This window comes from Sphaerodactylus townsendi, linkage group LG05, assembly GCF_021028975.2.
Source record: "Sphaerodactylus townsendi isolate TG3544 linkage group LG05, MPM_Stown_v2.3, whole genome shotgun sequence".
Taxonomy (NCBI): Eukaryota; Metazoa; Chordata; class Lepidosauria; order Squamata; family Sphaerodactylidae; genus Sphaerodactylus; species Sphaerodactylus townsendi.
Genome location: NC_059429.1, coordinates 14,529,650 through 14,555,129, shown reverse-complemented (window position 1 = coordinate 14,555,129; position 25,480 = coordinate 14,529,650). Strand labels below are relative to the sequence as shown.

At 47.0% G+C, this 25,480-nt stretch overlaps 1 protein-coding gene across 1 annotated transcript in view; it reads left to right on the top strand.

Moving 5' to 3' along the window:
* Nucleotides 1-1,958: 1,958 nt before the first annotated feature.
* The window catches only part of STK11 (serine/threonine kinase 11), a 90,486-nt gene continuing 66,964 nt past the window's right edge, over nucleotides 1,959-25,480 (top strand). Inside the window, exon 1 of the mRNA XM_048495996.1 lies at nucleotides 1,959-4,586. Within this exon, the coding sequence (XP_048351953.1) occupies nucleotides 4,297-4,586 (290 nt within the window). The 5' untranslated portion in view covers nucleotides 1,959-4,296. The remainder of the gene's footprint in view (nucleotides 4,587-25,480) is intronic.

Below are 25,480 nucleotides of genomic sequence, written 5' to 3'. Positions count from 1 at the left end.
TAGACATCCATGCTGCTTGACTCTCCTTATTCAGCTCAAATTGAGAGTCAGAGATTTCTTATTTCTAGAGGTGAGTCGCTACAAATAATTAGTCTCATAATAAAAGCAAGCAATTAATATAACATGGAAAGATTAGTAAATGCCATTTGATATGAGTAATTAATAAATACAATTAATTCTCAGTGGTAACAGGAGGAAGGGGAGAGGGTGTGCCAGTGCTTTCACACATGTTAACAATGCACTTTCAGTCCACTTCAATTCACTTTCAATGCACTTTGCAACTGGATTTGACTGTGAAATGGTGAAATCCACTGGTGAACTAAAGTGAATTGAAAGTATGTGAAACGTTTCCTCAGTCCCTACACGTTATGAGTTGAATGTATGCATCTCGAATAGAGAGAGAAAGTAATTGCATACCTGCAGATCATAACCAAGATATTCCCATCGTATTGCTTAAGGTATTACGGCATTTTAAAGACTAATAGATTTATGGTGGTATAAATATTTGGGATTGGAGCCCACTCTATCAGATGCAGGCAGTGCTGGCTCCAGTTGGCAGAAATATATACAGCCTTGCTACATCTTTGTGGGACTGTTTTCAACAAATTGGAATTTATCTCCCTGTCTTCCTTTTTAAAATTGATACCTGCCAGTCATGTTTATCAATAGCCTAATTGCAAACAGGGCTGTTTCTGTATGGACGCTTTACCTGTAGAACATCTTTTCAAGTGCTGGGTTAAAACCTACTCACCGGTCCTGGCTTGTAGGTAGTTTGGTGTAGTTCCCACCCCCTTCCTCCCGTAGCATAAGGTTGATATTCTAATGGCTGTTAGTGTTGATCAGTTGCTTTATTTTCTGTATTGTTTGTTTTCTTTGCTGATTGGTGATCATAACTTTGCTAAGAAGTTGGACACCAGAGTTCCAACCTTCAGGCTCTGGCTGGAGCTCTCCAAGGTTTACAAATGATCTCCAGGCAACAGAGATCAGTTTCACCTGGAGAAAACGGCCATTTTGGGAAGGTGCACTCAATGGCCTTATAGCCCCCCAAATCTTCAGGTGTTTCCCAACCCAGAGTTGGCAATCCTAAATCCTTGTTACGAAATGAGAAAGCGCTCACAACATATTATAATGAGTATTTTATGGTAACTGATTTTATATTGGTTTTCCTTTTAATGTTGTAAGTTAATATCTGCTGCAAAAAAACTTTATGCTCATATAAATAATGTATATAATGTTACAAATGTGTGTGTGTGTGATATAAGGAAGGGCCAGCATTTATATAAATAAATGTGTGTGTTTGATATATATTACAGTTATAATATTTACTTTAACATTTGTTATATTTCTGCATTTTTATTTGTAATGGTTTCACAAGTCATAATTTATTTTTCTCGTTTAAAAAATAATTTAATTCTTAATGCACATTTTTGCATTAATGCACATTTCATTCTTAATGCACATTAATGCACAATAAAACCCCTGAAATAAAGCAAGTAAAGCAGGAAGAAAACATACATATTGGTAAGAAATCTCCCTGAATGATCAGCTGGCACTAGGCCAGCGCCTCCACTTACACGTCACCATGGTAACATCTATCCATTCCTTCACTCCACGATCTCTACTCCCTTTGCCCCGCCCCCGCCCCGGTTTAGGCCCTCCCCTTTCCCTCTCCCGCCCAATTATCTTCCTTCACTCCGGCTCTTTTCCATCGGGTACGCCTCTCGCTGAAAAATCCAATAAGGATACCAAAGAGATGCCAACTAAGCCAATCGTTACCCGAGATCTCCGCGGAGGCGGAGTCAGGAGGGGAGGGAAAGGAGACGGGGGAGGAACAATAACAACAGCTTAAAAAAAAAACCCCAAACTCGACTGGGGCGCTCTGTCGCCAATAGGATCGTGCGCATGCGCCGCAGGGAGAGAGGGCGGGGCTCGCGGAGCGTCAGTGAGGGAGGGCAAAAGGGGGGGGAGGTAAACAAAATGGCGGCGGCGTGTTAGCTGCGGCGGCAGGAAGGCGAGGAAAGGGCGAGGCGGCTTGACGTAGTGACAGGAGGGGGTCGTCCAGGCGAGCAGGCCGCCCTACAGCCGACCCCGGGAGAACCCCAGGGTCGTTCTCATTTCCTCGCCAGGCCCAGCGGGGAGGGCCCCAAGGAAAGGCACCACAGCAGCAGCACCCTGCTTCAGCTCAGGGCTCGGGCCTCCCTTTTGAAAGGGGGGGGGGTAAAGGTGTAGCTGAGGCAAGAAGCAGCAGGCGGCTTATTTATTTACGAGTCGGGAGGGGGGGGTCTCCCACTTTGGAGAGGGGGGGCCGTGTTAGCGTGTGTGGAGGAGGAGGCACAACTTCTATTTATTATCGCTGCTTCTTGGCGGGGGGGGGAAGGTTAGGTTAGTCTATTGGAGGGTGTTAATGGGCGTTTACAGTGGGCTGCTTCTGTGTAAGGAGAGGATAGACGATTAAGGATGTCTGTTGACTGCTTTAACTAGGGTTTTTGGTGCCAGAGTTTAGCGAAGGAAGTTTGGGGGGCTCTTATTAGCTGAGCCCCTTTTTTGGGAAGTGGCCTGCCAAGAAGTGATTCTTTGAGAAGGAAGGGTCATCTCTGTCCTCTGCTGTTGGTTTTTTCCCCTTCTTCTGCCCATTGGGTACAGCTGCTGTCCTTCCATTCTTCTCCTTATGGAATGGGAGCTCAACCCCTCTATCTGTTCCCCCGCTCTAGTTGCTAAAGATCTCATTTTGTTTGGTGGGGAAGGGGCTGGCACCTTTCTCCTTACTTTTGCTGTGTAGGGTCTGCGAGTGCACTTGTGGAGTTCGTGAGCAGGCACCTTTTCAGTATCACTAAGATTCTCCTTGCCAACCAAAAAAGTAGCAGAAGGGGCCGTTCTGTCCAGTGTGATGTCATGGAGTGGTAAGGGCATCCCTTGACGAGTTGAGGTGTGTGGTTGCCAAATGGTGAGGTCGCCTCCTTCTTCTCTTAACATTGGAGAGAAGGAGTCTTAACTCAATCCCTTATTTTTATAGGTTTTGTAGGAAAAACTTGGTTACTCAGGAAGAGGAGGGGACTGAGAGTGAAACAGTCAGATCACCTGTCCAGATTTTTCCTTCTTGTTAGGCGTTGTTCTTTGAGTGCTAGGTTGAAGAAGAGCACGGTTGCCTGTAAAAGAAAGAGCCCAGTTTCTTTAATTCTTTCCCACGCTTTTGCTAAGAATAACTTTGCTTTGACTTTGTGTATTTTGGAACACAGTGTTGTTTTCCACTGTTGAAATGGTAAGGAGTTACGTGTGGAGAGGTGTGTTTAGAAACGGGCTTTACTTTCATTAGCTGGGCTTATTGGGTGAAACCTTTTCTGGAAATTCTTAGAACTGCTGAAAGATGAGGTTATTTTTCAAGGGTAGTAGTCTGTGATTTTTTTAAGATAAGTATATTTGGGGATTGGTGTAAAAAGTGTGCCTTGTGAGAAGTTTGTTTGCACCTGTCACAATTTCTGGTCTTTAGTTGTGCGAGACCTAAGTAGGGTTTTAATTGCTTGCCTGCCTGCCTTAATACCTGAAGCAGTGGGGTGACACATCATGTGTCAAGTAGACCCCAGGTGGTTGAAGGATGCCCCTGAAAGTGCTTACTAGACACGGCAGGCCTCGGACCTTTGTGAAAGGTGAAAGAGAAGCAGCTAAAATCAGTATTGAAAATTCCTTCAAAGAGACTTGGTTCCAGCTTCCCAACGGCTGAGAGGATCTGTGACGGAGGTCATACCTGGGTGGTTAGAGTGGTGGAGAGGGCCCTGGATTCTGAAGTTCACAGTTTGGAATTGGGATCCGCTGTGACCTGCTAGTAATGGAAAGTCCCTAAAGAGATCCTGGATGTTGTTTTGATTTCAAACCCTGGAAGTCTTTCGAAGATGACTTAAAGTTTGATGAACCCAAAAAGTTTGGACTTGCTAAGGAAAACAGCTGGTCAGAAAGACTTGGAGCAGCGGGAGAAGACCAAAAAATTGAAAGCAGCTTAGGTGATTTTCCTTCTTCCCCATCCCTTTTAAAAGAGGCACTATTGAATCAGGTGAATGGGCTTGGGTTGACATCTGACAGGCTTTTATTTTACATTTCAACTTAAAACGTTCGTACAATCTTCTGGAGAATTCCCACTTACCTCTACTGATCCTCATTTTACCCGCCTCCCCAAATAAATTGGAATAAAGGGAGCATTTTTTTAAAAAATCAGAAACTGGATTTGCGAGCCTTTGGGGCCACCTTTTTGAAGCTGGTGATTGTATTGAGGGGAAACAGCAGGCTTGCACGGTCGATTTCAAGATGGATCTGGAGGAACCTCAGCAGCTGGGCATGTTTGTCGAGAGTGAACTGATGTCGGTGGGAATGGACACTTTCATCCATCGCATTGACTCGACCGAAGTAATTTATCAGCCCCGCCGGAAGCGGGCCAAGCTGATAGGAAAATACCTGATGGGGGACTTGCTTGGTGAAGGGTCTTACGGCAAGGTGAAGGAGATGCTGGACTCTGAAACCCTCTGTAGGAGAGCAGTCAAAATCCTGAAGAAGAAGAAGCTGCGTCGGATCCCCAATGGGGAAGCGAATGTTAAAAAGTAAGTCTGGCAGAGGCTGCGTAATAAAAATAGGTCTTGGTTTGGGCCTCTTAAAAGTGTAACCGTGCCCAAATTTCAGACTGCTTCTTTGAGAGTGTTACGTCAAAAAGTTCTGCTCACTGAAGAACACTGGCTGTGGCCCTCTGTTGCGCCTTCTCAGTGCAAACTCAGGTTTGTTGTGGTAACCTTTGTGTTCAGCGCTATTCAGCTCTGGACATCCTGGGTGACATTGGGCATTGTGGGTATCTCAGTCTTGCTTCCCCAGTCTGCAAAATGGGAGGAGTCACAGCGGGTTGCCTCCCTGGGCGCTTTTCACAAACGAAGGCGGAAAGGAAAAAACCCATAATGGTTTCTCTGCTTGGGAATAACACGCATCTAGGTCACCAGGCCTGCAGACATTGCCTGGTTATCTGCGTGCCAAAAATATTTAATGCTGTGTTGTGGGAATGTTCTGGTGTTCAGCCTAGCAGCCAGCTCCTTTGCAGCTCTCTAGTTAGCCTGCTCTTGTCAGTCTTGGAAACTGAGCAGCGTTGATCCCAGTTAGTAATTAAATGGGAGACCACCAAGGAAGACCAAGATCACTAGCAGAGAAAGCCAATAGTCGGCCTCTTCTGTTCACCTCTTGCCTTAGAAACCCTGCAGAGTCACTGTAAGTGGGCTGCAACTTGACTGCATTTTCTGCCACTACCTTTACCTTCTCTGGCATCTGCTGCGCAGGGACAAGAGTGCAGGGGAAGGGACAGAGTGCCATGCCCTTGGCTCTGGCTTCTTTCCCGGATCCGCTTTCTGGACTGGCCATCCTTATGGCTTTTGGGTTGGGAGCAGTGTAGAGAGGGAGCACATTTTCCAGCATTTCTTGGGAAGCGTCCAGAGTCAAAAGTATTCATTTGACTGCAGTTAAGTAACTGATTGCAAGGTGTTCTTAAGTGTGGCTTTCGGCCAGAGCTGGATGTATGAGGAAGTGATTGGATGTGTTATCAAGACATTTCTAGGCAGAGGTTAGGAGTCTTCTAAGCAGTGCTGCCTCCCTCCCTCCCGGATCAAAACACTGGGCCTTTTTGGAGAGTCTGGGGCTAGAACCAGGAACTCATGGCCAAAAGTGAAGACTTTATTTAGTCCGCTGCTTAGGCCTGTGCTGTACATGTGCATACATGCATAGCCCTCCAGGGAATGCAGTTGTGCAACGTTTGACTTGGTGGTTGGCAGGCAGTGAGAAGCCTCTGGTAGGGCCAGACCCGTTATAAATTCTAAGAGCATGTCCTTCTGCCCTTGCCTGCTCAACAAAGCTGTGCTGTCCTTCAGCTTTTCCAGCTCAAGACCTTCCTTCTGACAGAGATCAGATCCACTGACTTGGGAGGGGCTTTAGCTGGGGAGCATATGATGCAGGTCTGGGCTGCACCACCCTTAGCCCCTACCATGTCATGCTATCCAAGATGCATCTCTGCCTTTTAAGTCTGGGAAGTGGGCTCCAGCACACCTCTGCCATTTTTTTTTCCAGCGTAGGGAAGCATTGCAGCGGGGACACGCCTGCTCGTGCCAAGAAAGGCAGCCCTGCAGTTTCTGCAACACTGGCGTGTTACTGTGTGAAGGCAGAAAGCCCAGTTGGAACAGAGCTTTGTAGCAATCCTAAAAATAGAGGAAGGTGGTGAGGAGGCAGAACAGGGGAGCTGTAGGCAAGAAGACTAGAGCAGGCAGGCTTTGCCCAGAACTGCTTTGGCAGCCTTCCTTTTGACTGCCCCGACACCACCTTTTTTTGTGGTCCTTGAAAGTGCAGTGAGCCCCACGGTGACCCTGGTTTCCCTCAAACTCCAGGTGATGTGAGAATCCAAGCTTGACCTCTTAGGGTAGCTTTTAAGAGTTTATGATCTGGACAATGCTTAGTGTTTGGGAACCACCGATCTGAAGGTGCTTTTTATTTTTTGCATTTTTGAGGCAGATATCTGCTCATGAGTAGAAAGGTGTGTCCGGATGACTTCCATGAAATGAAGCGTAGCCTTCAAACCCAGGGTGACAGTTGGCATTTTTAATTGGTTGGAAACAAGGCAGGTAACTGGCAGACCCTTAATCTGACTGCCTTCCCTCGAGAACAAATATCTGTAGCTCTGGTTCTATTTGGACTAAAATGGTCCAGGTTCACTCTGATGCACCCCAGTAGCAGGGTTAACCAACCATATCAGGGGGGCTCTGTCTCCTGCCTCGGCTGCATGCCATGGGGTCCTTCCAAGCTCACTGGATTGTGGAAGCCATGACCCTGTGAAGTTGGCAAACCCTGTCTATGTTTGACAGTGGCACAGGGGTTACGAGCAGGTGCATTTTAATCTGGAGGAACCGGGTTTGATTCCCCACTCTGCTGCTTGAGCAGTGGAGGCTTATCTGGGGAATTCAGATTAGCCTGTGGACTCCCACACATGCCAGCTGGGTGACCTTGGGCTAGTCACAGTTCTTCTGAGCTCTCTCAGCCCTACCTACCTCGCAAGGTGTTTGTTGTGAGGGGGGAAGGGCAAGGAGATTGTCAGCCCCTTTAAGTCTCCTACAGGAGAGAAAGGGGGGATATAAATCCAAACTCTTCTTCTACTCTTCTCCTTCTTGACTTCGGCCTAGACTCAGGGTCCTGCTTAGATTTATTTGAAAGTTCGTATCAGAGGAGAGAAACCAATGGGATGCTCCTGCTGTTGTTACACATCTAGTTCTGTCATTCCGCCTTCCTCTTTCCTGCCTGTTTACACAAGTATGTCTGGTAGATTTGGGCAGCTTGCTCCCATGAGCCTCTTTTCCTAGCCAGAGAAGCAGGATGCAAATAGCTTACAGAGATCCACTGGTTCTCAAGTTTCCATGTAGCGTGCTTCCTTAAATTGGAAAAAGCGAGCCTGTTTTGTGTTTCCTGAGGCTGCTGAACCTGGTATTTTCTGCCTGTCAAGAGTGTGCTGCCTGGCTGCCCAAAATGGAGCAAATCTCAAAAGAAGCAAAGCTGGTGTCCCAGTAACTTCCATGAGTTGGCACGGGTTTTTAGTGGAAAGGGCTTCTTCTGCTGCTGAAGTGAATAGTTTCAGGTGGCATCACTCTCTGGTGGGTGGGGATTGATGCCCCCTGGCTGCTTCCCTTCACTTTTTTTTTTCAAATTATGTACTTTAAGGTAAGGGATTGGGACCTCCCTCTCTTGAGAACATAGAAATAAAACCCTCAGCTGCTTTTTCTTCTTTCAGTATCCCACAGATCTGTGGCACTAGCAACCCCTGTACTCTGATATAAGAAGTGTGGAAAGGACTCCCCCCCCGCCCACTACCTCTGACTCTCAGGTTCACTCTGAAAGTCAACTGTTGGTTAATGTGTAATGAAGTATAGTGTGCATGATTTCCCCCCTCCGAGCTCCAGGCATGCCCCTCTGTCCTGTTCTCCCTCACTCTAGCACAGGGGTAGGGAACCTGCGGCTCTCCAGATGTTCAGGAACTACAATTCCCATCAGCCCCTACCAGCATGGCCAATTGGCCATGCTGACCGACAGAAACTGATGGGAATCTCGTGGAGTTCCTGGCTATCTGGAAGGTTCCTACTCCTGCTCTAACACTCTTCGCTGCAGCCTCTCCTCATAAGGATTGGAGCACCTTCCTTATGAGGAGAGGCTGCAGCGTTTGGGACTCTTTAGTTTGGAGAGGAGACGTCTGAGGGGGGATATGATTGAAGTCTATAAAATTATGCATGGGGTAGAAAATGTTGACAGAGAGACATTTTTCTCTCTTTTCTCACAATACTAGAACCAGGGAGCATCCATTGAAAATGCTGGGGGGAAGAATTAGGACTAATAAAAGGAAACACTTCTTCACACAACGGGTGATTGGTGTTTGGAATATGCTGCCACAGGAGGTGGTGATGGCCACTAACCTGGATAGCTTTAAAAAGGGCTTGGACAGATTTATGGAGGAGAAGTCGATCTATGGCTACCAATCTTGATCCTCCTTGATCTCAGATTGCAAATGCCTTAACAGACCAGGTGCTCAGGAGTAACAGCCACAGAAGGCCATTGCTTTCACCTCCTGCACGTGAGCTCCCAAACGCAGTGGTGGGCCACTGCGAGTAGCAGAGTGCTGGACTAGATGGACTCTGGTCTGATCCAGCACTCTAGTTCTTATGTTCTTAACTTGGCTTCACCAAGCACTTCTTCCTAGCAGCAAATGGTTGTGCTGCCCCTTCCCCATTAGACTGCCGCTTGAAATCATTCCTCATGAAACTGTGTGGGTGGGGTGCCAGATCTTGCAGCACCCATTTCTGGTCCCCCAGAGATAAATATTGCTGATCTTTTTTTAACGTGTTTATCTTCGTTGCTGGTTCCACTGCTGGCTTCCTAGGAGAAGACCTAATTCAGTCTCCCAAGTTTTGCCCTACGGCTGTCCTAGCAAGTGGCAAGTGACAGCATCCGCTTGGCCTACTTGTCCTACCTGTTCGCACTTCCACAGCTATGCTGGGGCTGACAGTGAATTTCCCGTCGGCATCAGTTTTCAATCTGGGCATGAAGTTATGCCAGTAAAGGCAAGCTCTCTTTTCCTTTTGCCTTTATGGGCCAGTGTCCATTTGAAGCAGTGATTTCTCTCCCCCGCCCCCCTCAAGTTCTTTTTGTTTGTCTTTGGTAGCCTGTGTAGGTTTTTCTTTTGGAGCAGAATCTATATTGCACCTTGGAGATAGCTACCTCTTTTTGCTTGTGGACAGTGAGCAGTCCCTGTGTGGTTGCTGCTATTCGTTCTGCTTTCTGAAGACTCGAACTGTGGTTTTTTTCCACCTCTTCTTTCCAGAAGGCTTATTTTAATGACAGGAAAAGGCTGCAGATTTTGATTTCTCCAATCAGACCTTCGGATTTTAACCTCAACCAGAGCCGAGCACAGGTTCCTGAATTGGAGGCGCAAATGTCAAATTCCTAAACTTCGAGCTGGTATTTAGTGAAGTTAATTAAAGTTAACTTTTCATGCTGTATAAATGTTTTTGTCAAAATTGCTGGTGTGAAAGGTTCAATTGGAGCAGCAGCAGTGGCGTAGGAGGTTAAGAGCTCGTGTATCTAATCTGGAGGAACCGGGTTTGATTCCCAGCTCTGCCGCTTGAGCTGTGGAGGCTTATCTGGGGAATTCAGATTAGCCTGTACACTCCCACACACGCCAGCTGGGTGACCTTGGGCTAGTCACAGCTTCTCGGAGCTCTCTCAGCCCCACCTACCTCACAGGGTGTTTGTTGTGAGGGGGGAAGGGCAAGGAGATTGTCAGCCCCTTTGAGTCTCCTGATGGAGAGAAAGGGGGGATATAAATCCAAACTCTTCTTCTTCTTCTAAAATACACTTAGTGATGTTAATGTAAGAAAAGGACTGCCGGGTCAGACCGGACAAGGAGTGATGTGACGCCATGCAGTGTGCTGATAGCACATCTGGGCATCAGCGGACACTCCAGAAATCCTGTGCATTGCCATGGAGTTTTCAGAGTGTGGGCAGAGGTGCTTGTGTCCCGTCCTGGTTTTTGCCAGGATATGATGTTGGTATGTTGCACAATGCCATTTCTGCCCCCACTGTTTCTCCCACCAGCCTGAAGGCAAGGTCAGGAAGGAGGCCCAGCTGGTGGGAGAATGCTTGCCAAAAGCAGACCAATGGAAGGCCGTCACTTAGAGGTAGGCAGGGAGCTTTTCCTGTTGACAGCAGAGGATAGGACTCACAATAATGGGCATAATTATTATTATACTGCCGCCCCCATGACGTCCCCCCCGATTTCATCAGTACCATCTTTAACCTTTTGCCAGGTCCCCTCCCGAATGTGGGACCGGGCGCTGCAAACTGATTCTGTGTTTTGCTGCTACTGTGTTTTTAATAATTTTAATGTTTATATGTTTATTTTTTATTATTGTATATTGCATGGTGCCTTTTTGGCCTTATTGTTCACTGCTCAGAGCCCTTCGGGGGTTGGGCGGTATAGGAAAATTAATAAATAGTAATAACAACAACAACCAGCTAAAGATCTGGCAGCTGTGAAATCAATAATAATAGGAACTGGACACATTCTACGCAAATACCTCTAATATCCTAGGTCCTTGGGAAGGACTCGATATTCAGAGATGAATTCCAGACACTTGTGCTGTGTTATGTGTACAAAAATAATTATAAATTACAGACGAAAAGGTACCAGCGTGGTATTAGGTTGGGGTTTTTATTCAATATAAGTAGTTCAGCAGTGGAATTGACTGCCTGGAGAGGTGGTGAACTCCTCCTTTCTGGAAGTCTTCATGCAGCAGCAGGATGAACTTTTGTCAGAGATGCTCTAGCCCAGGGGTCTGCAACCTCCGGCTCTCCAGATGTTCATGGACTACAATTCCCATCAGCCCCTGCTAGCTGATGGGAATTGTAGTCCATGAACATCTGAAGTGCCATAGGTTCGCCACCATGGATCTATTGGCCATGCTGGCAGGGGCTGATGGAATTTGTAGTCCATGAACATCTGGAGAGCCGCAGGTTGCAGACCCCTGCTCTAGCCTGATTCTACATTGAGCAGGGGGTTGGAGTAGATGGCCTATGTGGGCCTTTCCAACTCTGTGATCCTGTGGAATGGCCTGCCTGCATCTACAGTTCATTCTTATTAAGAGGATGCCAGGGTGTAGAGTATAGGTGTCAAACTTGTGGCCCTCCAGATGTTATGGACTACAGTCCCCATCATCCCCTGCCAACTTCATGCTGGCAGGGGATGATGGGAACTGTAGTCCATAACATCTGGAGGGCTGCGAGTTTGACACCTGTGGTGTAGAGGGTTAGGGTCTCTTTTTGTTACTATGTCTAGTAGCCAGTGATAGACTTTTCCTCCAAGAGTCTATATCAGTGGTGGTGAACCTATGGCACTCCAGATGTTCATGGACTACAAATCCCATCAGCCCCTGCTAGCTGATGGGAATTGTAGTCCATGAACATCTGAAGTGCCATAGGTTCGCCACCATGGATTTAAAGGATAAACCCCTTTAAAATCCTCTGTATCTTGGTTGTATGGCATCCACATGCTTCCTAGAGATAGTTGGCTGAAAAACTTAATGATAACTTGACTGATCTTCTGGCTGCTTAGTTTAATAAAAAAACCCATCACCACTTGTTTGCAGCAGCGAGGTTCTGAGTGAGGAAATGCAGCAGCAGAAATGATTTCCTCTTCACCTAGCTGCCATTGCTAACCGTCGAGAGGTTTCTCGTGCAGTCCTGTGGCGTGGAATTCCAATCCAAACCCTCTGGTTTCAGTGGGTTTAGACTAGTAAAAGTACATAGGCTTGAACTGCAAAGGGCTCGTTTTCACTTTAAGCTGAAGCGACTGTTGACGTGCGAGGTGGCTTTGACTTTTCTCCCTTAGAAGAAGCCAGTGGGAACCATGGCCTCGGGTAGTACAATTTTAATAGAACAAAATGTTAATAGGGTTTCACTTGATTAAATATTACTGGCTAGTCCCCAGGTGACTCAAACTGTACTTACTGCTTTGAAAAGGTACTTCCCCAGCCTGTGTTTGGGAGGAGAAAGAAAGAAAAACACTTGTTTGGATGCCTGAACTTCCTGCACACGGTACACGTCAGATTGTTCAGGAAGGAGGAAGCATTTTGCTTTGTCAACTGAGAGAAGCGATCATGGGCTCTCCGTGGTCTTTCCAGGCATTAATCAGACAGCTGGGGTGGTGTCACAGTTAGTGTGTCAGGCTAGGACCAGGATTCAAATCCTTTCTTTGTCATAAAAATCCTCTGGGTCTCATTTGGCCACCCACTGTCTCTTAGCATCAACTGATCGTACAAGGTGGTTGTGAGTATAAACTAGGAGGAAGAGGGTCATGTATCCTACCTGGAGCATTTTGGCGGAATTAAAATGTAACGCATGGTTGAGCAGATAGCTGCTTTGTGAAAAGTTCAGAAGTGCCCGTTTTCTCCAGAGATGACTAGTGTTATCCTGACTGGGATGTGTCATATCCCAGGGCTGAGGACAGATAGGCAAAGCTTGGCAGCCCTTTCCTCCAGCAAATGGAACGAAACGGACTCTGACTAGACCAGTGATGGTGAACCTTTTCGAGACTGAGTGCCCAAATGGCAACCCAAAACCCACTTATTTATCACGAAGTGCCAACACAGCAATTGAACGTGAATACAATGCAAACTCTATGCTGGGGATCATTAGGAAAGGAATTGATAATAAAACTGCAAAGATTGCCATGCCCTTATATAAAGCAGTGGTGCGACCACACTTGGAGTACTGGTCGCCACATCTCAAAAAGGATATTGAAGAGTTAGAAAAAGTGCAGAGAAGGGCAACGAGAATGATTGAGGGACTGGAGCACCTTCCTTATGAGGAGAGGCTGCAGCGTTTGGGACTCTTTAGTTTGGAGAGGAGACGTCTGAGGGGGGATATGATTGAAGTCTATAAAATTATGCAAGGGGTAGAAAATGTTGACAGAGATAAATTTTTCTCTCTCACAATACTAGAACCAGGGGGCATTCAATGAAAATGCTGGGGGGAAGAATTGGGACTAAGAAAAGGAAACACTTCTTCACGCAACGTGTGATTGGTGTTTGGAATAAGCTGCCACAGGAGGTGGTGATGGCCACTAACCTGGATAGCTTTAAAAGGGGCTTGGACAGATTTACGGAGGAGAAGTCAATTTATGGCTACCAATCTTGATCCTCTTTGATCTGAGATTGCAAATGCCTTAACAGTCCAGGTGCTCGGGAGCAACAGCCGCAGAAGGCCATTGCTTTCAAATCCTGCATGTGAGCTCCCAAAGGCACCTTGTGGGCCACTGCGAGTAGCAGAGTGCTGGACTAGATGGACTCTGGTCTGATCCAGCTGGCTTGTTCTTATGTTCTTATACTGAGGTTTTAGTTTAGAAAAAACAGTTGGCTCCAAGGCGTGCATTACTCGGGAGTCAGCTTGGTGGTAGTCAATGGCTTTGCTTTGAAGCAACTGTGCAACTCTTCCAACGGGTGGATCACGACCCTAGGAGAGTTTACTCAGAAACAAGCCCCATTGCCAGCAACCGGGCTTGCTCCCAGGTAAAGGATCACGCTTTAGTTCTTCGCATGAAAATCAGTGGGGTTTAACAGCGCTTAACAGGGTTACCTACACTGCTTCCCCAAAACTAGGTCTTAGGTTTAATGCTAATAATCGAGCCCAGCGGCCCAGGCCAGCCTAGATGTGTGGGTGGGGGGTGGGAGCAACTCTGTTTGCGCGTGCCCACAGAGAGGACTCTGAGTGCCATCTCTTGGCACCTGTGCCATAGGTTCGCCACCAGTGGACTAAACTATTGTTGAATTTTCCCCCTGCCCTGCTCCAGTTCAGGCTTCAAGTGAGTCTCAAAGGAACTGTGGAAGAGAACCAGCAATGCCACATCTCACACCTTTGCTGTTGGAACACAGTGTATCGCAGGGTAGAAGCTTTGGCCCTAAACCTTTCAGGGCTTTGTTGGCTTAAAGCAATATCTTTGAATTATTCTGGGAAGAGAGCAGGGGGTGTCACAGTGCTAGTCTTCTTTGTCCCAACTGGGCCTGAACTGACGGCATTGTCCCATACCTTAGCTAAGGCTCGAGGAGGCCGCTGTACTTTTTATCCATGCCTGTTTTTAAACCTGCTATATATTCATTTGCAATAGAAACCACAAAAAAGAATGCAGTCCTTCCTATGTTCATTGTTGTTCTGTAGGAGAATAATCCTGTGAATGGATCCTCCCTCTTTTCTAATGGGCTAAGTTTGGTAAACAGAGGCAGCTCGAGTTGATGGCTTCCTAGATCCTATGCCGACCGGCCTCCCCCAAAGGGACACCTGTGGCAGGGGACCATGGTGGATTGTAGAAATATGAAGCGGTGGTAGCTGACAATTGTTGCTCTTGGCCCGCATGGACAGAAAATGGTCTAGTTTGCTCAAGAGCTCTGTTTCCTCGGGCGCACCTTACCCTGCACACTCGTGCACGGTCGTCCGTCTGTGTCCTTATGAAATGACCTGTCAGTTCTCAGTCTCCTGCTCCTGCTTCGACATGGCGTTGCCCAGATTGTTTACAAATACAAAATGCTGCAATTGGAACAGCTAAGCCAGCAGCCGTGGAGCACCTGTTTTTGAGGGAAGGGTGGTGGTGGTTTCTTGGTGGCATTCTGCCAGGCAATTTTCATACTGAGTTGGATATTTACTTCCCTCTCTCCTTTCCTACTAGCCCCACCCCCTTGGACTTCCAAGATCAAGGTTTTATTAGGGTGTTAAGATAAGCCATAGTTTGATAAAACCCAGTTGCGATGTCTGAAGGAAGACAGTCTGGCTCTCCAAAGTTTGATCGTTGTCTTCAAACTATGGGCTATAGCTAGTTTGTTCATTTTCTTGTAGGACAGTGATGGCGAACCTATGGCATGGGTGCCAGAGGTGGCACTCAGAGCCCTCTCTGTGGGCACGCGCAGAGTCACCCCCCCCCATCTAGGCTGGCCTGGGCCGCTGGGCTCGATTATTAGCATTAAACCTAAGACCTAGTTTTGGGGAAGCAGTGTAGGTAACCCTGGTAAGCTCTGTTAAACCCCACTGATTTTCATGCGAAGAACTAAAGCGCGATCCTTTACCTGGGAGTAAGCTCAGTTGCTGGCAATGGGGCTTGCTTTTGAGCAAACCCTCCCAGGTGATTCACCCGTTGGAAGAGTTGCACGGTTGCTTCAAAGCAAAGCCACCGACTACCACCAAACTTACTCGCGAGTAATGCACGTCTCGGAGCCAACTGTTTTTTCTAAACTAAAACCTCAGTATTCAGGTTAAATTGCCGTGTTGGCACTTTGCTATAAATAAGTGGTTTTTGGGTTGCAATTTGGGCACTCGGTCTCGAAAAGGTTCGCCATCACTGTTGTAGGATGATATTTGAATACTTAAACCCCCTGTAAGTAAAGTAGCTGCTTGGGACTCCTTGGTCGTAAAATGGGTGGCGTTTCTGCTGGGAGGAGGAAAGAAGGCAATGAGGGAATAAATATGCCTGGGTTGATGCATAACCTACTACTTAGACTGTTGCACTATACTTTGGGAGACCCGGATTCGAGTCCCCATTCTTCTATAGAAGCTTGCTGAGTGAACTGGGGCTGGTCACACAGTCTCTTTCTGATCTACCTCACAGGGTTGTTTTGAGGATAAAAGGGAGGTAAGGAGAATGACATAAGCCGCTTGGGGGAAGAGGTGAAGTATGAATTAAGTAAATGCATAATTGTAGCCATTAGCCCAGGGGTGTCCAACTCTGGCGCTTCAGATGTTCATGGACTACGATTCCCATCCGCCCCTGCTGGCGTGGCCAATAGGCCATGAAGTGCCAGAGTTGGACGCCCCTGCATTAGCCAGAGTGTGTTGCACAGTCTGCGATGTCCAAATGCAACCTGAAATTGGGGGCACCGAACCCCAGTCGACGACCGTTGTGAGATGTAATGCTCGGGTATGGCCAGTTTTGTGAACATGGGTGAGTTGCAGACTGATACTTGATATGTGGAATGCATAGGTTTTTTTCCAGTACAGAAAATAGTGAGGGGGGGGGGGAGGAGGAGGAATCTTGCTAGCTAGTTGTCGACAGGCTAAGTTTAGGCCTGGGCATCTGTGGTGTCCCATCTTGCTGCTGCCTGTTGCCATTTAGTAACCAGCTGTGCCCTTTTGCAGTTCTCGGAAGATTTTCCTATATGCTCATTGCTGCCAAGTTCCCTGGCATCTGTGTTGATCTGAGGCAGGCTTCATAGGAAGTGGTTCACCCCCCCCTCCTCCGGCAGCAGTGGCGTAGTAGGTTAAGAGTAGGTGCACTCTAATCTGGAGGAACCGGGTTTGATTCCCCGCTCTGCCTCTTGCGTTGTAGAAGCTGATCTGGGGAATTCAAATTAGCCTGTGCACTCCCACACACGCCAGCTGGGTGACCTTGGGCTAGTCACAGCTTTTCGGAGCGCTCTCAGCCCCACCTCCCTCACAGGGTGTTTGTTGTGAGGGGAGTAGGGCAAGGAGATTGTAAGCCCTTTGAGTCTCCTACAGGAGACTCAATCCAAACTCCTCTCCTTCCTCCTCTTTCTCCTTGCCCCCCCACACAGTTGACATTGGCCGAACCCAGGCATACTTTGAGTCTAAACAAGATTCAGGTATACATGAAGCTAGAACCCACTCCGACTGTACCTGCTCGCTACTGAATGTAACCACTTTGGTCAGAAAAGACTTGTTTTTCTCTAAGCGTGTTAATTTTTTGCAGAACTTGGTTCTGCACATGTGCCTGATGTGAATGCATGTTTGGAGACTGAGCCACTAGCACAGGTGTTCCTAACTTGGGATATGAGCCAGAGTGTTTGGGAATATGTGAAAAAAAATATGGGTTTTTCTAATATGGGGGTACAATTTTAGGGCAATGGGTTGCCAAGTGGGACGCAAGTGAAAGAAGATTGGGAAACACTGCTCAAGCAGAGGGGTTTTGCAGGGGAAGCTTGAGGGTCCAATGGTGAATTAACAGACGCAAAGGAATGTTTTGAAACGGGTCTAAACCAGAGGTCTGCAACCTGCGGCTCTCCAGATGTCCATGGTCAATTGACCATGCTGGCAGTGGCTGATGGGAACTGTAGTCCACGAACATCTGGAGAGCCGCAGGTTGCAGACCCCTAGACGAATTGAGTTTCTACCTGCGTTGTGTCAGTATCTGTTGGAAACAAGTTGAATTTCTGACTGTCCTATGCCAGTCTCTCAGTGGAAACAAATTGAATTTCTGCCTGCTCTGATGTGGCTGAAGCGAGTAGAAGAGTAAAGAATCACAACATGGGCTTATGACGTCATCGTGAAACTTTTGCCGTTCGCACAGGATTCTGTTTTGCATTGACAATTTCTACTGTGTTCCCTTGTTTGTATTTTTACACTGTTCTTGCAGCAGGCGGCCCCTTTTTTGTGCTGAAACAGTGAAGCGTGGGCGGGGGGAAATTGTTTCACAATCAGTCCCTCTTGGGACTTGCCAGATATGGGCAACTTGCTGGTCAGAGAGGGCTGGCTGCAGGTTCAGCAGAATTAATTGCAGACCATGTGGCTGAGGGGGTACTGTGCTTTAATGCACGTACAGCCACCAAATCCCTAGTAGAAAGCAGCAGAAAGAGGTCCTAGCCTGGGCCTCCCACTGCCATTCTCATGTCCTGCTTAAGTGGGGATGTTTTTACCTGGGGCATCTTTTGACACTGGGAGATGCTCAGACTCCTGAATGTTTCTGTTGAATATACTGCTCTGGCCCATCTCTAGCAGCAGATCTGCTGTGACAAAAGAAGGCACAGGCGCTGGTTTCCTCACGCACCACAAAAGTGTGTTTGTTTCTGTCTGTCCTATAAGGCTCGTGGCTTGCCACTCTCCTGTAGTGAGCAGAACTGGTAGTGGGTAAGCAGGTAACAAAGCGTCTGCAATCTAGAAGAGCACCAATTCTTCCCTCCCTGCTCCAAATAATGAAAATGGTTGCCTCTATCAGCAGAGTTTAAAGCTGAGTCACTTTGGTAAGATGAGAAGGTCTCGTAGTCTTCTTGCACCAGCCTCCGACCACACTTGGAAAAGAATACTCTCCACGCAAGATGTTATTTCCATAGGAAGGTTTTACTTTAGCAGTTGCAAGGTTACATAAGTCTATGCTATATTTGACTATAAGACTATACGGAACTCTTCAGCAGGAACACTGTGAACACGCACACTTTAACTAGACTCTGAACTGAGACTCAACTTAGCATATACAGTGCATTGCATCTTATACATTCAAGCAGCAGGATAATTTTCCCCGCCCCGGCAACAGCCTCTCATTGGTCTAGAGCAGGGGTCTGCTACCTGCGACTCTCCAGATGTTCATGCCCCTGCCAGCATGGCCAATTGAACATCTGGAGAGTCGCAGGTTGCAGACCCCGGTCACAGTTGAACTCACCAATCATGTTAAAGGTTAACTGTAGCCACTTGACTGTCTCCGGCCTCTTTGTTGGGCAAACTTCTGCTGACTAGAAGATGAATATTTTGTGAAACTTTGTTTCATATATCATGACAGCCTCTGTCCTGGTGGGCTTGCAGATAGCCTATATAGGGTGCCAACTTGCAGGCTTTGTTGGTATTTATGTTTTTGTGCAGGGTACGTTGTTGTCCCCAGTCTCTGCCTCTGTGTTGGTGATGACGATCACATCGGAATATGCTGTTGAGATCAGCTAGGGCAGCTGTAACCACCTGACTGGGAAGATTCATTCTCCTCTCCCCTGCCCCTTTCCCGAGCCTCCCTTCTCTGACTGATTTGACTACCTGGCCCCTTCTGGAAGCCAGCCGCCTGTATTCCTGCAACCTACCTTGTCATGGTGACGGTACACAGAGGGGATCCTTGCGTGAACTTCTGGCTCCTCTCAGTGTGTGATTTTCCCCCCTAACTGACACAGAAGCAGGGAGCGAAACTTTAATCGAGACTCAAAAAGAAGACATTCCCACAGTGATGAATTGTTGGGGAGAGGGTACATAGATGGTCTTGTAGGTCAGCCCCCCTCCAACTCATTTTGCAAACACCTCCAAGCTGTTGTGACATCTTGCAAAAGGTGACTGTTCAACTTGTCTTCTTCCATAAAGAATGCTGCAGTTGTTTTTGCTTGTATCGTTTTTGTGGCCATGAGGTTGTGGGAGGAAATAAGGAAGAGTGTCAGAGAGATAATTGGGGCGGGGGGAGGAAAAATTGTTTTTTTATGAGTAAAGATATATTGTCAACGGCTTTCACGACCGATTTCAGCTGGTTGTTGCTGGTTTTCCAGGCTGTGTAGTCGTGGTCTGGTAGATCTTGTGCCATTGGACCACTTGTTCCTTGTGAGGAACAAGATCTACCAGACCACGGCCACACAGCCCGGAAAACCAACAACAACCAGTAAAAATATAGTTTAAAGGGTCTCTCTATGTAAGACTACTGCCAGCTTTGGAACAAGTTAATTCCTATGTATCCTGTAGATGTATGTTCAAAGATATTTATCATTTAAATGTCCAGAATTAATATTCTATGATGAAATTCACTATTGAAGAGCTTAGAGTCTCCTGTTTATCTCAGCATTCAAAGGTCCTTTCCGCACGGGCCATTTACAGCGGCCCAGGGACGGCAAAAATGCCATCCCTGGGCAGCTGTGAAGGCGCCACTTTCCACCTCCCTTCCCAAGGGAGGTTTTTGGAAAGTGCCGCCTTCCCATCGGCACGGTGTGAACCGCACCATACCGAAGGCGCCCCTTCCCCTTCCCCTTCCCCCACTCACCTCATACTCCAGTCGGTCGGAGGGCAGCATGGGCGGGTCCCTGCAGCCCTCCAGACCGATGCTGGAGGACGAAGTGGTGGGAGGGGACGACGTGCAGAGCTGCCTCTTCTGTGCTGGCCTCTGCAGGGGCTGCTCGCACGCTCCCGTGGGAATGGCCCCCTCACCTCCACTGGCATAATTTCTGCCAGTGGAGAGGCATCCTTTCTGCTGTGTGGAAAGGGCCAAATATGCAAGTCCTGTTCTCTTTGTGAGACTGTTTCGGTCAAGCTGATATTTTTTTCTGTTTACTTAAAAGCTTGTGTATTCCTTTAATTTTCTCCCTATCTTTCAGAAGGCAAACACTGATAACATGGGGTGCTATGTGGTTTCCAGGCTGTATGGCCATATTCTAGCAGCATTCCCTCCTGACCTTTCGCCTACATCTGTGGCTGGCATCTTCAGGATCCTCTGAAGATGCCAGCCACAGATGCAGGTGAAACGTCAGGAGAGAATGCTGCTAGAACACAGCCATACAGCCTGGAAACCACACAGCACCCCAGTGATTCCGGCCGTGAAAGCCTTCGACAATACACTGCTAACATGTTCCAAGCCAGCACAGGGCACAGTGGTTTTCAGCAGTTTACAGCTTTTCTACCTTCCCCCCCCCCCCGCCAAATATATTCACAGATTTGCTTGCAGAAAATTATTTTAAACTTTGTGAATATGTTAGTAGTGCATATTCATAGGCTCACTTATAAAACATGTTATTAAAACAGTTAAATAAGTTCAGGCTTAATAAGGAAGTACGTATTGCACATTCATTGGATCCCGCCCCTACACACACATACACAACTTCTCCTTTTTTGCTGAGGGGGAAATGGGGAAAGAAATTTGCCCATGGTTTCAAAATTTCTGAGACTACGGCATCTCTATTGTATTGTACAACTGCCCAGTTAGCAGCCAATTTGGCAGCCAACGTTTAATTGGCCTTGCAAATTTGACACACTTAGAACTGTTTGTATTTCTTGCTGCTCGCTTTCTCCCTGGTTTTGGTAGACACCAGTTAAACAGGAATCTCTTCAGTAGTGCTACGGAACCGCCTAATCAAAGAATTCTTGTGCGATTACCTGTCTGAGACCTGATGGGCTCAGATTTGTGTGCTATTGTGTTCAAGATGTCTTATTTTCATTGTAAGCCCCTCTTCTGGAGAGGGAATGTTTGGGAACCTTAATTGCTGTGTCCAACAGCCTTAACTGCTATTGGATCCAGGAGTCCTGGTTTCAAACGTCCACTCAGCCATGAGGTTCTCTAGGTGACCAGGGGATGGGGGGTGATCATTACGATAATGCAGACAAAGAGAGGATTTGGCATTCTTGCTACCTTGATCTTCTTGGAGGAATGGCAGGGTAACAATACGGTAAGTCTTAAAATTAAAGCCATTGTGGTACAGTGTCCTGAATGGCTGGCCCAGGCTAGCCCAGTCTCCTTAGATCTTGGAAGCTAAGCAAGGGCATCCCTGTTTAGTACTTGGATGGGTGACCAATGAGGAAGTGATGTGGACACAGGCAATGGTAAGACGAGTACAAGAGTTTGGATTTATACCCCACCTTTCTCTCCTGTGAGGAGACTCCAGTTGACTTACAAACTCTTTTCCCTTTCTCTCCCCACAACAGGCACCTTGTGAGGCAGGTGGGGCTGAGAGAGTTCCGAAGAAGAACCGTGACTAGCCTGAGGTCACCCAGCTGGAATGTAGGAGTGCAGAAACACATCTGGTTCACCAGATAAGCTTCTGCCACTCAGATGGAGGAGTGGGGAATCAAACCCAGTTCTCCAGATTAGAATCCACCTCCTCTTAACCACTATACTACACTGACTCTCAACCTTCGTTTATCTCTTGCCTTGAAAGCCCTTCTGGGTCACCATAAGTCAACTGCAACTTGACAATGCTTTCCACCCCCACTGTAGTACAGTGGTTAGAGCATTAGCCATTTAATCCCTGCCCTGCCCTGAAGCTTGCTGGATGACCTGGGGCTGGATGTTCTCCCTCTTCCTAACCAACCTCACAGGACTGGTGTGAGGATCAAAGTTAGAATCATGTATGCTGCCCTGAGTTCTGTTCAGAGAAGGTGGAATGAAAAAGTGGTGTAGTGGTTAAGAGGAGGTGGATTCTAATCTGGAGAATCGGCTTTGAATCCCCACTCCTCTACCTGAGTGGCAGAGACTTGTGTGGTGAACCAGGTGTTTTTCCGCATTCCTGCTGGGTGACCTTGGGCTAGTCACAGTTCTTCGGAACTCTCTCAGCCCTGCCTACCCCACAATGTGTCTGTTGTGGGGTCGGAAGGGAAAGGAGCTTGTAAGCCACCTTGAGTCTCCTTACTGTAAGGCTGAACACCACTCAGATAAAGTCAACATTAAAAGGAGGAACTTTATTGATCTGGGTCGCCCTAACTACAGGGTGCTGGAACTGAGGATTCTTGTCCTCAGTTCCAGTATTTATTTTATTTTCAAAACAGACAGTAAACAATCAGTTTTTTCCCTCTGCCCCTGTCATTGGTCTCCCATAGGTTCTCCCTCCCTCCTTCCCACAGCTTGTGGGATCCATGTTGTGATGTCATGATGTGTGTTTTTCAGCTCCATACATGTTTGTTCACTTCTACCAGCCAATCTCAAGATTTTGATTTGTACCGCAGACTTGCGGTGGTCGTGGAAGCCTGCAGCACAGAGATACTTCATTTCTCCCTTTTGCAAGAAATTCAGATGAATGTGGGCATTGAGTAATTTCTCAGCCGTCAGAAGGTGCCGATGCTTAGCCCAGCACAGAACATCTTAGTGTTGGAGACCCTCTAAATCCGGGGTCCCCAACCTTTTTGAGCCTGGAGTTGCATGTGAAATTCTTACATGGTATGGTGGTCACAGCAACAAAATGGCTTCCGCAGGTGGAGGAGCCAGCCACAAGTTGATTGCTGTATCTTAACTTCAGTAACACAGCGTAGATCCTTGTGCTGTGATGGCAGCTGCTGCGAAAGCAACATTTTAAAGAATCAGTTCACCAACCAGAGGAAGAGGAGGAGTTTGGATTTATATCCTGCTTTTCTCTACCGCAAGGAGTCTCAAAACGGCTTACAATCACCTTCCCTCCCCACAATAGACACCTTGTGAGGGAGGTGTGGCTGAGAGATTTCCAAGAGAACTGTGATTGGCCAGAGGTCACTTGGCAGGCTTCATGTATAGGAGCAGTAAACAAACCTGGTCCTCCAGATTAACATCCACTGCTCTTAACTACTGCACCATGCTGGCAAAAGCCCAACCTGACCCCCCTCCCCCTTAAAACACTTGGTGGGTACCATGGCACCTTGCTCTAAATTTTCTTCCTGTGATTTTTTTGCCGCGTCTTCCATGTACACTCCATTAACCTCCTGCCATTCCCCACTCCACTTGTTCAATATACTTCTCAGAAGCCCAGTGGGTCAGCTGAATACTGTGTGGCGAGTTCTACTCTCTGGTTTTGCAAAGCATGCGTGGGGGGTGAGAGAGGGGTGCAGACTTGGTGGTTCTCTTTCTGATTGAACTGTCGTCTGATTGAACTGTCATCTATCAAATCTTGTATTTGTGTGGGGAAAGCATTTGAGTCGTGCGTCCTGCAGTCTCCTTTGGATGCTGGAGATAACTGCAGGCAGAAACCTGTGTTTTGATTTTCAGTTGAAGTCATGCTTCTAAATGCTCCTCGGAGCAACAGAGGTCTGAAGGTCAGTTCATTCTGCCATTGCTGGTCACGTCAGTCTTTCTGTGCCAGTGGCAAATGGCTTTTTTTCTCCTTAGTTTGCTGTTGACAGCAGCCGAAATCTCTGCATGCTGAAGTTACCAAGGCAGTTCTCGTGGCAGAACTAGTAGGACAACTTGTTTGCCAGGAGCAGGACACCTCCTGAGGCCAGACTGACGCTCACTTTTTTAAAAAATGAGGACCATATAGTCTAAAAAAACAACAGTTTTTCAGGGACTCGATTTTTGCAGTCATAAAACGGTTTGTTAGTATTTGCAAGTGTCTGTCACAGTTCAGACATCGAGGGGTTAACTGTGTGCATGCCAATTAGCTACTGAGGTCAGAGTTTTATGGCCAGTTCATCGATTAAGCTATTGGTCAGCTAACCCCAGCATTGCCTATGTGAGACTAGTCACGTAGACAGAAGTTATAAAGTATGTTTCTTTGTTTGAACCACACGATGCTCACACACGAGGAGCACACGCGAGGAATCTCTTTGCCTTGCTAGGTAGGCATCATGTGGGATGAATTTCCTGCTTCCCAGCTGGTAGCTCTGTATAGGCCAGATTGCCGGCAGATCCCAAGTCTCCCTTTTAGCTGTCCAACTTCACACCCTGAGGGATTGAGGGGTTCAGCAGCTCCTGGAAAGGTGGGGAGCCCCCTGCCTCCATGAGGTACACTCCTTCTATCTGGCCTGGTCGTCCTCTTCCACCGAGCGCGCAGCTTTGGGAGGGACGCACATGGAGCGGTGAGGGAGGTAGGGGAGACCCGCCTAGCCAGCCAGATCAGCCGCATCAACCCTGTCGATCAATGGGGTGACAGATGTCGCAGCCAGATCGCCCTCACATCCGCCTCCATGAGGCCTTTGCAGGGCTGTCCTTGGTCGATTCCATCTTTCACACGTGCCATCCTTGGAGGATGGTTCCACCATAGTCAGAAAAGGGGTTGGTCCAAAACCACACGGCCCACAAAAAGCAAAATTGTACCAAAAGGGCTGAAGCTAATGTTAAAGAAGCCTCCCACTGGAGTGCAAAAAATGAAATTTTTGCTTATATAGAACCATAACAGCATTAAGCTGATTGGCAATCAAATACAGCAAAAACAGTCACGACTATCAGAGTAAGCCAGTCGGAATCTAGATCGTATGTCGACCTCGTAGTCACAACTTCAAGGCTTTTTCTGGAAAGAAATGAAAACAACATGTAAAAACATAGCTAACCAGGTCCATTAGGAAAACACAGTCCCACAAATAAAAATGGTTATACTTACAGATTAATTAGTACCCAAGCATCACATTTCTGTTTGGTCTCCCTTACATCTTGGGTCCCCTAACATCAATGGGACCCACCATTCCCCCTCTTTTTCTCCTTTTCTTTTTCTGGGAGGGTTTTACTGTGAGTTTAAATGCCTGACGCCGATATTTTTGTACTGAATGCTGCTTTTAATGGGTTTTAATATTTTGGTCAATGGAGCCTATACTGTTTATTTTATAATTTGTATTTCTTTATGTGTCCTACTTTATTTCATTGTCATATGTTATGTTGTACACCGCCCAGAGCCCTTTGGGGATAGGGCGGTATATAAAATTAATAATAAATAAATAATACTGATCAGGATAATCTACAAGAAACAAGCATTATTATATTACAATCAGTGACGTCGGCGTATGATCTAGATTCCAACTAGCTTATTCTGCTATTCATGATTGTTTTTGCTGCGTTTGATTGCCAATCTACTTAGTGCTGTTATAGTTCTATATAAGTAAATTTGTATTTGTTTATGTGTCCTACTTTATTTCATTGTCATATATTATGTTGTACACTGCCCAGAGCCCTTTGGGGGTAGGGCGGTATATAAAATTAATAATAAATAAATAATACTGATCAGGCTAATCTACAAAAAACAAGCATTATTATATTACA